Consider the following 12,907-nt stretch of genomic DNA (forward strand, 5'->3'; position numbering starts at 1 on the left):
TGCTGTGGTAATGTTTAGTGTGCAGTAGGAGATGTGGGTCTAAGACTTGGAACCAAGAGTTTGGTTGTGGGAAGGAAGACCTGGGAGGGGTTTGAGAAAGAGTTGGTAGGGGAAGCTACGAAAATAGTTGGGACTAGCTAGGGAGGAGGTATACAGCAGAAAAGAGGAACACTGACATGTGGACCTTGGGAAAGGTTCACTCTTTTTTTAAAAAAACTTTTTTTTAAAAATATTTATTCTTGAGAGAGAGACAGGGTGTGAGCAGAGCAGGGCAGGGGCAGAGAGAGAGGGAGACACAGAATTGGAAGCAGGCTCCAGGCTCTGAGCTGTCAGCACAGAGCCCGACAGGGGGCTCAAACCCACGAACAGCGAGATCATGACCTGAGCTGAAGTGGGACGCTCAAGCGACTGAGCCACCCAGGCGCCCCAGGAAAGGTTCACTCTTAGGCAACAGAAGAAAAGGAGGAGCTATCGAAGGAGATGGAGGATGAGTGATCACGTTCACAGATTTTTATGCAAAAGTAAAATAAATTTTTCTTGTTTAAGCAGTAGTTATTTTGGCCTTTGCTATGGCAGCTGAGGCTTTATCCTTACTGATGCAGGAAGGAGTGTGTGCCAATGAAAAAGACAAAAATGAACATAAACTCTTCTTGTGAGAAGCTAGAAGGGAAAGAGATGGAATGACAGTTTCCAGAGGACAAAGGGTCAAAAGAGATGTTCTAGGTTTTTCTCAAAGCAGTGATCCTGAACTTGTTACCATTTTCAAGTCTACCATCTCCTCTCCTTAGTCATGGAATGTTCTGCAGAAGTAGTTTTAAATTTATTGCTTGGGAAATCAGTAGGCTTTATTCTTTGTGATTATAATTCTGTTCATAAGTCAGCTCTTTGGGACACTTACTGTTTATTTGTACAGAACTGTCTTCAAATGTGATTTAGAAAAATTCAAAGGTTTGCTAATTAACTAGGGGGTGATTATTTGTATTATTAAAGGAGTCCTTCAAAATACAAAACTTCTTAGCAGTTAAGTGTACACAAATCATTTGACCATACAACAGAGGACTAGGGAAGAGAAAGTTAACTTGTTTGAAGTCACTGTAATGACCATGGCACTGTAATGACATGACTGTAAAATGCATGTCAGTGAGAGAGCAGAATGAGTAAAAATTTTAGTTTATGGAATTTTTTCCAGGAATAACTTTATCATAGAGAGGAATTTCTGCAATGTCTACACTGTGATCAATGGCTCCTTTGTGGGCTGAGTGATGGCCTGTTTCTAACTCCTGGTCCTAAAGTGACCTGAGCAGGGGGCAGCTGTGAGGACAGCTTTCAGGATAACCCCACAACAGCTCTGAACTCTCTGCTGTCAACGGTATGGCAATTGTGTAATTAGCAATAATAGCTGCAAGTAATATACTTAAAACAGAAACTCTGTTGGTATTTAGCGGAACTAACCATCCATTCCCCCCTAGTGTAAATTATAGCTATACGTGTAATGAAATTTCTTATTTGCATTTTTCATAAAATTCACCAAACTCCTTATTCACTCATTACTTACTGATTATGGTTTTGTTTTGTTTTGTTTTTTAAATGGCACTTTTAAAGTCTGTTTTGGCTCAGGGTGAATTATTTGCCAAGATTTTATATTCCTGGAGTCATGAATCCTCTGAGACTTCTTTATCTTTTGCAAATTCATAGCTTATTTTGTGGGTGGTAGTAGTTTGTAGCCTCTATGTGCGCATGTGTGGGGAGTAGTCTTAGGATATCTTAAGTAGTGAAACATTTCATAAGAAGAGGTCCTATATGGGGCTCCTGGGTGGTTCAGTTGGTTAAGCATCCGACTTCGGCTCAGGTCATGATCTCACAGCTCATGAGTTTGAGCCCTGTGTCAGGCTCTGTGCTGACAGCTCAGAGCCTGGGGCCTGCTTTGGATTCTGTGTCTCCCTCTCTGCCCCTCCCCTGCTCATGCTCTGTCTCTGACTCAAAAATAAATAAAAAGATTAAAAAAAAGAAGAAAGGGTCCTATACACCAGAATAATTAAATGGAAAAAAAAAAAAAACAAAACAGAAAATGAGTAAAGCATAGTCAATAAAAGCAAAAAAAATTAGGTTACCTCCTTGTAATTATGCATATGCTTGGATAATCTGTTGATTTAATAAGTGGAAGAATTGTGTGTTCCAAAAATTCATTGCGTGTTTGGATAGCAAGAGGCACAAATATAAAAGTACATGAAAAGGTAAGATGAGACAAAGCTGCCTCTGAGGGTAAAAAATCTTGATGAACTTTAATAAATCATTAAATGCAATGTTAGGTACACATGAGCAGAGGAAAACATTTTTGTGTGCACACTTAAAAAAGGTTGTCTCTAAGACCAATATTACTACTGAGGGGAAGTACTCCGGGCAGGAGGCAAGTTGGCTAAAGACATTTACCAACCGAGAAGGCAATGAAAATTCTCCCTGCTGCACCCCGCCCCGCCCCCCCCCCCCCCCCCCCCCAAATCTCTCCCAAGTTCACAGCCAGACCTTGGCTGGAAATGTCTTCTAATACAGTCTCTAATGAGCTGAAGAGCAAAGGTGGGAGGTATTATCTCAGAAATGAAACACACTGTTTCTCAGAGTAGTAGAAAACTATTTTCTGGATTTATAGAGATTTCTAGCTAGAAGAGATCACAGTGAACATTTAATTCCTGCTTCACAATACATGTATCTAACACATGTGACCATTGTGTGTCCCCCAGGCAATAAGCGACTGGCCCAAGATTACATAGCAAATTACCAGCATAAAAATGTTGATTTTCAAGTCTCTATCTAGAGGTCTTTTTTGTACTACTGAGCAGTGCCTATCAACAGAAGGGGTAAGAGAGGGTCCTGGTACTTTCCACTGCAGCAGTAAGTTCCATCCAGTATTTGGCACAGCATGAGGACGGGTGGGCCACAGACCAAAGGTCTAGGGAGTGAGGCATTCTGGATTTGTGCCTAAACACAGAAGTTGCTCTTCTGCCTAATATTGGCTTAAATGCGAAGGACAATTTAGTGACATTAATATGCCATCACATAGGAGCTTGCTTTTCTACTGATAGAGTTAATCTGCAGGTAAATCACATCGCTGGTGAAATACTACGTCTCCCCTACTCAAACACAGACTTATGTCCTGACACCAACTTAAAGCTATGGTTTAGCATTCATTCACAAGGCACAAAAACACTGGATGTTTTTATATTGTCATTTGTGTGTTTAGAGATTATTCTGGGTTTTATGAGGGGCAGTTTTCACCTTATTATGAAGCTGTATCCATCTCAATCCTGCATCAAGCTCATGTGTATTGATGGAAACCATGCTAAGCAGCACAAGAAGTAAACACTCTATCACCACAGATTGACTACAAATAACCTAAAGTTCTCAACACTTCCACTTCATTTGGAAGTGCATTTATACCTTTGAAAATGCTCCTACTTCCCCTTTATTTTTCCTAATGATTTTTGGGATTTTAATTGGCCTTCAAATATAATTAAAAATCCAATAGGCAAAGGACACCTGGGTGGCTCAGTCGATTAAACATCCGACTTCGGCTCAGGTCTTGATTTCGTGTTTGTGGGTTTGAGCCCCACATCAGGCTCTGTGCAGACAGCTCAAGAGCCTGGAACTTGCTTCGGATTCTGTGTCTCCCTCTCTCTCTGGCCCTCCTCTGCTCACACTCTTTCTCTCAAAAATAAACATTAAAAAAAATCCAATAGGCAAAATTTCTTTTGATAGAATCCCACACTATAGTTTTTTTTTTCCTAATAATTCCAAGCTATCAGGATTTCATTTGGTTTTGAATTTCATTTTCATGTTATATTACTGTATCCTGACATTTAGTGTTGTTGGGACTTCTTGGCAAAGACTAATAAAAAATAATATTGAGAATGATTCAATGGGTGTCAAAACAATCATATTGTTTCTCATGTAATTATAATAGAAGAATTCATGTTAATTTGGTTATTTTAGCCCAATGAATATGTGATTCCAACAGCTTAACAGATAGAGGACAATAAAAAAAAAAAAATCCTCACATCACAAAGAAACCCTGGATATTAATCAGTTTGTTTAACGGGATGAACAGTCATATACATAATGCGCTAGCATTTCCTAACAAATAGATTTCTGTAAACAAACCACTTCCAAAAATATTTTATGAGCTGTCATTAGCTTCAGAGATGTTTTTCGAGGTTGGCAACCTTGGTGATCCATCTCACAAAAGCTCGGCTGGAATGAAGAGACCCCTGAAATTGCTAAATGAGGAGACCTGAGAAGGGTCCTGTGAAGTCATGACCCTTTCAAGGGGTTGGTTTACAGAGTGTGAAGTAGGCAATTCACCAGCTGCACCCAGGAAGCCATGCTGGAAATGCTGGTGGCTAGGAGAAAGGGACACTTTGAAGGATGGCTGGAGACCACTGCCCCTTCAGACTCACAATTAGTTTGCTCTAACTTCTGTGATAGGGAAAGTCTCCTTAATTTGGACTATAGTTCAATATCTCAACCCAAGATTATTAAGATAAAAAGCAATTAATTACCCTATCTGGTTTTGGGGGAGGCATTTTTTTTTTTTTTTTAGGGCTCCGACTATTAAGGGCAAATTTACTAAGGATTACGCTTAAAATCTGTGATGGAAGGATCTTAAGCAAAGTGTGTCTATTCAGAACCCACCTCTGGAATGTCTGGCCTTCAGGTGTGGGTGTGGAGAGCTGATGGCCAGCTGATGCCCTGTTAGAAGGATAGGAGCTCAGCTCACACAACAAAACTTGTTCCACAGCAGCTTATTAGCCAAAAAGGCTAAATAAGCAACTGCCGGGTGAGAGCAAGAAGTTGGGTGCCGAGATTTTTAGGGTTCTTTTTCTCCACATTATTATTATCTACTTTCTTAAGAATGTCACAATTGCTTTGCATCAGTTTATCTAAACAATGGATATATTCATTGTAATTCCCGTGTTTTCAAAGAAGTAATGGTGGAGACATACGCTGATAAACATTTTTAAAGGTCTTTGACTTTTTCAGAAAAAAAGTAGGCTTTTGAAGAAATTCCTTGAGAAAATATTTTTGACTGTGTCAAAAATCTCTAAACCTTGATCCCTTTAAAAATAACTTTTAAAGGTGAAAAATATTAGTGTAGTGTGTGTGTGTGTGTGTGTGTATCATGCATACGTCTTGTCTTTGATTACAAAGTAAAGAACAAAAATTATGGAACTTCAGGTCTCAATGTTTAGTGAGATAAGGATGCTAGAATTACATAAACCATTTCCCTTAATTTGTAGAAGTTTTCTGTCTCCTACCCCACTTTGAAGGACACTCTCATACATCTGTTCTGCAGTAGTATAAGCAAGACCTTTTTGAAGTTTAAATGCATGACACCCTTTGTAGAACAGTGGCAACCTGATCAAAACAGCGATCAAGCAGAAATGCTTTTTTTTTTCCCTCCTGATAAACAGGGCCAAATTTAGTCTCTTTCTAGGCAGAACGAACACACACTCTCTCTTTCTCCCTATATTCAGAGGCGAGGCTTTTCTTCTACCCCCCACTAATAAAATCAGGAGGCTGCAACGAGTTTGAGCGGCGAGCAGTTTGATGTCCTCAGCAGGATACGAGGAGTCAGAAGTGGCGCTGTAAATCCAGAGTGGGGCTTCGACACTGTGTTAAGTGTGGCCCGAGTCTCAGAGATTTCCTTTTGATGCAAGTTCAGTATATTAATGGGAAAAGCATTCACTTTTATTTGTCTGTACTGTCTGCGACAGCAAGGCTGCCTCATTTAGCCTGGGCCAACGTGAAAATACACAGAGAAGCAATCTGTTGCAAATTAGCACAGCCCCCCTTTCATTTACTAGCTAGTAATTGGAAGGGGTTAAGAAAGTGTAACTTATCAGATCATGGGAGCATATCTGCTTGTGTGGACAGCATGCCTCCCCCGGATTTCCCCCATGAGCCCCCAGGCAACAATCTTTCCTCAATCTTGATCTGAAAGAAAATACTGATGTGTGTGAAATGTGCACACTTGGGGAGGTTTGAGACCGCAGTTTCCTAGACTCCTGAGGGGGGTATTGATGACTCCATTAGAACCTTACCTTTCTTTAGATATGGTTTTACTCTCCCGCTTCCAAATGGTCTTGAAGTCACTGCAGAACTCATACCACACCATAAACACGTAGTTGGGTGTGATCTCCTTCTCACCGGACTTTGGCTTCATCCCAAAGTATCCTACTGTTGTTTCAAAACTGCAACAAGTAGGGGGGAAAAACAGAGGATGAGAAACTGTCAAAACCATCAGGGCAAGGACGCTGGGGGCATTTCCCACATATTCATTCTCTAAGACAGAAGCCCAGCCTCATAGTGACTGTGGCTTACCCCAAGCCTCAGAAAATCTATTTGTTCAAACTGATTTTCCATGAAATCCAACCTGATACACCTGGCCACATCTTCTGTTCATGAAAATGAGGATGTAGAATTCCAGGGTCTTCATCTCAGTTCCACATCATTTACCAGCTCCTCGCTTTATGTTTAATGATTATAGGGATTATAAAGGTGACATATTGATTCTGCAGCATTAGCGCTGGTTAGATAGCCCACCGGGAATAATCTGTTGAGTGTTTCATGGAAAATCAAGAGACTATTCTATCCTTATTCTGGCATCTTCTGGCTTCGTAATCTTGGGTCAATCACTCAGCATCAGACTCTCAGTTTTGTCAAGGGTAAAATAAGACTTAAAATAGATGATCTCTGAGAGGATTACATAGTAAAGCTTGATAGGATATAAGAATGCAAACCACCCATGTATAAAAAGAGATAAAACTGAAGGCACAGCAGGGTTTGGATGAAAAACCATCTTTGACCTTAAAAATATGATCTCTAATCCTGTCAGAAAAGGATCCAGGTTTTCCAAAGTTGATTCTCAGGTATCGCTACGAATCTCCTGACCTACCCCATGGAGGCTCATTGCACAGCAGACAGCCGGGGCCTCCCAAGCAGCCCTTCTTGGAGGCGCTAGCTTTGTAGCAATTTATAGCTCTGCACTTGGTCCGCCACTCCCAGCCCCCACCCACCCAAAGCCTCACAAGCTCATTTGCCATGAGCAAGAACACTTAAATAAATGGCCCCCTTTTCTAGGGTGTTGGAAACTAATCAAAGCAGGAATGGCTGGCCAGGTTTACTACTCAGTGCTCTATCATCTGTTCAGACACAGCGTTGTTTTTTTTTTTGTTTTTTTTTGTTTTTGTTTTGTTTTTTTTTGTTTTTTTGTTTTTTTTTTTTTGTGGCCATCCTGAACACTGAGCTTCTAATGGAGCTCTATTCAATGGCAATTGTAAAACCCTGAAGCCCCGTCACTATTACAGAGAATACTTTCATCTCGTTCTCAGTTATTGGGCAATATGTATCTCATAAGATTTTATCACATTTCACAGATGAACTGTTAATTGATTCCATGGCTATGATTAGGTGAGACCCAAGCTGGAGCTGCGGCTCCGAGTCCCATAAATTCTTTGTGCTTCTGTAAAGAATAAATCTGTTTTTAATGCAAATTAAAACTACTGGCCAGGGAATTTTGGCTCCCAGTTATTAAAAGACTGGAAGTGCATAAGTGGAGAAAGGCAATAACTGTGGTAATTTCTTAAGGGACTCTCCTATAATTCCAAACATACATATTTTGGAGCAAAACCAGTAATGCAAGAAAGTAGCAATGTCCGCTTTCACACCAGACATGACTCCTAACTCTGTGGCAGTCACAATACTGATAAAACCAAATGCATGCTCTATGGCATATGCTCTCATTTCATTTGAAATGAAAATTATATTGACTGTGGAGAGTTACACAACCCACAGGGACAGGCCATGCGTTTCTTATAGAGCCATGGGACTTTAGAATTGGAAGGGACTTATAGGTCAACTGGTCCGATGTTCTCATTCTAGAGATGAGAAAACCGAGACCTGGAAAGATTGAATGACTTTATTCATTGGCAGAGTGGGGCCTACCATTTGGGTCTCTTGATTCCCAATGAAATGCTTTTTCCATTCTACCCTTCTGTTGTTCATGTTCGTTGACACAGGCATTTAAAAAAGAAAAATAGCTTTTTTTTTTCTGTTACCACTTTATTTATTAAAAAAATTTTTTTTAATGTTTATTCATTTTTTTGAGACACAGAGACAGAGCATGAGAGGGAGAGGGGCAGAGAGAGAAGGAGATGCAGAATCTGAAACAGGCTCTACTCTGAGCTGTCAGCACAGAGCCTGATGCGGGGCTCGATCTCACAAACCGCGAGATCGTGACCTGAGCCGAAGTCGGACGCTTAACCCGACTGAGCCACCCAGGCGTCCCTCCTGTTACCACTTTAGACACAGTTGCCCCCGATATTTACTCTCCAGGAGAGCACACTGTCATTTTTTTTCTCTTCCTTATGGTCACCTTCTATGCAGGAACATATTTATTTGTGCATTAACAGAGAAGAGAAAGTCTTCAGAGGAACAAATTCTCTTCCTATCTTCCAGCAGGATATAGTGAAGAGTACAGAAACTCCAGTCCTTGTGCTTCATGGATCGCCCCAGCACCCCTGGCTTTATCTGGAGTCTAGATCGTGAGACCAAGATATTGCAAATACTTGTGCAGTTTCAGAGAGGGCCAGCGTTGCCTGTCGAGTTATCACAGAGCTTCAGAAAAGCCTGTTAGGGTCTTGGGAGCCTCACTTTTCCCAACCTAAACTGGAGCTAACCATGTACCCTCACCGCCTCTCACCCTGGGGATTTGTGAGGCTTTGTTTGCTAACCCTCAAAGGGGATGAAAACTAAAGGAAATACTGACTTACAGCATTTCCACCCCACTGTGTATTTCAGAAACTAAGAAATCAAGTGAACTTCTTCCGAGGAACCAAAGCAAACAAAGTCCCAGGGGATGGCCTGGCTTTGGCACTCTGCAACTTTGACAGAGATGAAGTTGCCCTGAGGCTGTACCTTACTGGACTTCAGTGTTATCCATTTGTTCAAGGGAAAGCTAAAGGTTAGCTTATAAACCTACAACTATGTTATAAGGTCTAGGTCATTGTCCTCCTGAAAACTGTTTCTATTTAGCAACTAGGGGAATTTTCTCCAGTGGACAAAGGGGCAATCATGCTTTCTGAAATTTCTATCTGTCAGCAGATAACTCTAAAATAGCTTTCAATTTTTAAAACACTGATTTCTAATCATATGTTATGTTTTATAAAACTTTTTTTTTTACCTCACCCTGTTCCCTCTTTTTCTCTCTGCTATGATCCCTTATCTGAGGTCTATCTTTTTAATTCGACTAAATATTTTTAGAGTGCAGACAACGATTGTATCAAAGGGCCCATAGCAAAGTGAACTGTTTTATGATGCCAGAGCGGAACACATCCACTTATTGTTTTCCATGTGTGCCTTTAGAAACTGCTTAGGAAAAGCAAATATTCCTTAGCCTCAGAGTAAATTGTTTCTCTTGAGGATAAGACATAAGAATTTACTAAATCTCACACGAATATTGCAACACTGACCACCAACCTCCTTAAACAGTGCGACCAAACAACTGTGGTTTCTACATTAAAGATGGGATCTAACATATTTCATGTATGACATGAAAGCTACGCTACCTTCACCACAAAGTCACGGAAAACGCTGACAACCAGAATTTATGACCCCCCTCAGCATAGCTAATGCACAGCAGCAGCTTCGGCCCCTCTAAGGTGGGCCCCCTTTTCCTTCAAGCAAGAATCTTGAAGAAATATTAGAAATTTGACATCCACCCCGGAAACCAAATTTCTGTTTGGCCTGACACCAATGTGCCCTTGTTGACAGTCTCTTCTGAATATGCGGACTATTTTCTGTAACACAGACATTCGTTTTACACACAGAGGAAGGGAAGACTTAATACAGGGAAGAGGCCAACCAAGAGGCACAAAAATCTAGGCAACCGCTGCAGGCTGAGCCTTGGAAGAGTCTGGCTGTTGGCTCTTACGTGAGTGAACCAAGAGGTCCTGATCCAGAATGGCTACCCTGATCTTTGCTGATAAGGAAAATGGAGACCCAGGCACCTGTGTGGCTCCCAAGGATGGGCAGAAGCTGCAGTCTAGGCCTCCAGTCAAAACTTTAAATTTTTTTTTTAATGTTTATTTATTTTTGACAGAGAGAGAGAGAGAGAGAGAGAGAGAGTGAGTGAGCGAGAGAGCGCACATGAGCATGGGAGAGGCAGAGAGAGAGGGAGACAGAATCCGAAGCAGGCTCCAGGCTCTAAGCTGTCAGCACAGAGCCCAACACGGGCTCGAACTCAGACCGCGAGATTATGACCCGAGCCGAAGTTGGACACTCAATGGACTGAGCCGCCCAGGCACCCCTCCAGTCAAAACTTTAGATGGGAGATCTCAGGTTTCAATACCAGGTGTAGGCAAAATGTCTGATGCTCATGCAGCCTTACCTAAAGCTACCAGAAAGGCTTTGAGAACTGTCAAGAGAGCTACAGAAAATTCAGTAAAGAATAACGGACCTCTCAAACAGAAGCAGCCAAACTTCTCTGCCAAAAAGGTAACTGAGAAGACTGTCAAAGCAAAAAACACTGTTCCAGCCTTGGATGACACCTATCCTGAAATAGAAAAATTCTTTCCCTTCAATCCTTTAGATTTTGAGAGTTCTGACCTGCCTGAAGAGCACCAGATTGCATACCTCCTCTTGAATGGAGTGCCTCTCATGATCCTTGATGAGGAGAGGGAACTTGAAAAGCTGTTACACCTGGGTCCCCCCCTTCACCTCTAAAGATGCCCTCTCAACCATGGGAGTCTAATCTGTTGCAGTCTCAAGCGTTCTGTCGACCCTGGATATTCAATTGCCACCTGTTTGCTATGACTTAGATATTTAAATTTCTTAGCACTTAATAGTTTGTCTGTTTTGTATTAATAAAGCAATTCTTTAATAAAAAAAAAAGAGGCACAAAAATCTAAAGACATAATCATGCGATTATTCTGGTTTTCACAGATGATCATGCTTGGATGATAACTGTGACTCAAGAACATGTCTGCACTTAGAAAAATTTAGGATTTGCCTTAATTTCACTTTCATCTGTAGTTTAATTTTTTTTTTTAATTTTTTGTTTATTTATTCTTGAGAGAGAGAGTGAGCATAAGTGGGTGGGCAGAGCGAGAGAGGGACACAGAATCTGAAGCAGGCTCCAGGCTCTGAGTTGTTAGCACAGAGCCCAATGTGGGGCTTGAACTCACGAGCCATGAGATCATGACCTGAGCCGAAGTCAGACGCTTAACCGACTGGGTCACCCAGGCTCCCCCATCTGTATTTTAATTTTATTGGCAATTGAAGGTAGAACAAGATGTTGGTGCTGGTCAAAGCAGAGCAGACTGACTGTCTGTAGGATTTCAGAAGTCTTGAAAATTGTGGCTAGACAAGAGGAAATAGTTCATTTCTAGAGTTTGTATATTTGCATTTAATGCACTGCTCTTCTCACACATTTATAAAGTTGGTCTTCCTTATAGGTTGTTTCCTAACCTACCCCTCATTTAATTTTCTAGTCCTTTTAGAACTGGCACCAGCAAAATGTATCTCAATTCTCTCTGCTGAATATGAGAATGCTTCAGTATGTTCCCACTCACCCTTTTAAGAGGGAGACATACCCAAGCCGACTAACCTGGTCAAATGACAAAAACTCTGATCGAGGACCAGAGCCAATGCTTATTGGGTGAACTGGATGGTTCCATTCTGCTGTCTATTAAGAGAGAGAAGCGCAAAGAAGAGGCCTTCAGTGGGCAAGGGGTTGAACAGAAGACCTCAGAGATCTCTTCCAATTTCTGGGGCACTTTTCATATGTACAGGTCAGTCCCTCCTCCCCACTTGCCCCTTGTTTCCAGTATCGCCTCAGATCTAAGGAAAGACATAAGTCTCTTAGGTGTTTGGTTTAGTTTAGTTTAGTTGTAATGCCACAAAGGATCACACTGTTCCTAACTTCCATAAAGTGGTTCAGGAGCAGAGAAATGAAGGAGAGGCAGACAGTGTCACGACGTGTATGACACATGTCAACCAATCACTTCTGAACGGTTCTGTGCTCTTTGAGGAGAAATATTCCCAAGTCCTGTCATACTGCTTTCCCTCCAGCTCCTGACAGAATCTTATTGCTCATGGATGCATAGCCTCAACAAATGGGGCCAAAAGAACGGCCAGTCAGACATTATGCTAAGTAAAATAAGCATGCCATAAAATGAAAAATACTGTATTGATTTCATTTATATGAGGTATCTAGAGTGGTCAAAGTCTCAGAGACAGGAAGTAGAATAACGGTTGCCAGGAGCTGGGGTGGGGGAGGAGAGTGCGCAGTTATGGTTTGATGGGTACAAAGTTCCATATGGAGATAGTAAGTTCTGGAGATAGATGAGTGATGGTCACACAGCAGTAAGAATGCACTTAATAATAACAATGATAAAAAGGAACAGCTAGGGGTGCCTGGGTGGCTCGGGTGGTTAAGTGTCCAACTCTTGATCTCGACACAGGTCATTATCTCACAGTTTTGTTCATGAGTTTGAATCCTGCCTGGGGCTCTGTGCTGAGTGCGGAGTCTGCTTGTGATTCTCTCTCTCCCTCTCTCCTTGCCCCTCCCCTGCTTGTGTTCTCTCAAAATCAATAAGTAAACTTAAAAAAAAAAAAAAAATGGAACAGCTAGCCACAGAAAGGACTAAGGCCAAGTCAGAGCCACTTACCTTTTCTGTGCATTCTCCAAATGACTTTCTTCCATTTTATGCTCTTTTTTGGCTGCAAGAAAGAAATAATTATTATTAAAACAGCATTTTCTTCCATCATATCTTTTGTGTAATCTTTTCTTTTTAATGTTTATTTATTTTTGAGAGAGAGAGGAGAGAGAAAGGAAGGAAGGAAGGAAAGAAGA

General features: G+C 41.3%; 2 protein-coding genes across 13 annotated transcripts in view; one reads left to right on the top strand and one right to left on the bottom strand.

The window, feature by feature from the left end:
• FMN1 (formin 1) overlaps positions 1-12,907 on the bottom strand; it is a 432,271-nt gene that overhangs the window by 33,298 nt on the left and 386,066 nt on the right. For all 11 annotated transcript variants that reach the window (XM_042942504.1, XM_042942497.1, XM_042942498.1 and 8 more), the window contains 2 exons: positions 12,723-12,774; positions 6,096-6,245 (listed from right to left, as the gene is read on the bottom strand). In XM_042942504.1, coding sequence (XP_042798438.1) covers positions 6,096-6,245; positions 12,723-12,774 — 202 coding nt within the window. The remainder of the gene's footprint in view (positions 1-6,095; positions 6,246-12,722; positions 12,775-12,907) is intronic.
• Positions 10,015-10,776, top strand: LOC122222228 (securin-like). Of its 2 annotated transcripts, XM_042942514.1 has the most exons (3): positions 10,015-10,107; position 10,178; positions 10,367-10,776. In XM_042942514.1, exons 1-3 carry the CDS (start codon positions 10,015-10,017, stop codon positions 10,774-10,776), a joined length of 504 nt encoding a protein of 167 aa, XP_042798448.1. The 2 variants fall into 2 exon arrangements, with proteins under 2 accessions (XP_042798448.1, XP_042798447.1); XM_042942513.1 differs by lacking the exon at position 10,178 and having other exon boundaries at positions 10,015-10,091; positions 10,347-10,776.

Source organism: Panthera leo, chromosome B3, assembly GCF_018350215.1.
Source record: "Panthera leo isolate Ple1 chromosome B3, P.leo_Ple1_pat1.1, whole genome shotgun sequence".
NCBI lineage: Eukaryota > Metazoa > Chordata > Mammalia > Carnivora > Felidae > Panthera > Panthera leo.

What these genes read in the sequence shown, in the direction of transcription:
- LOC122222228 (XM_042942513.1), top strand. Translation starts at nt 10,015, where the DNA reads ATGGCTACCCTGATCTTTGCTGATAAGGAAAATGGAGACCCAGGCACC. An exon ending in CCCAAGGATGGGCAGAAGCT is followed by an intron (nt 10,092 to 10,346) that starts GCAGTCTAGGCC and finishes CAATGGACTGAG; the next exon opens with CCGCCCAGGCACCCCTCCAG.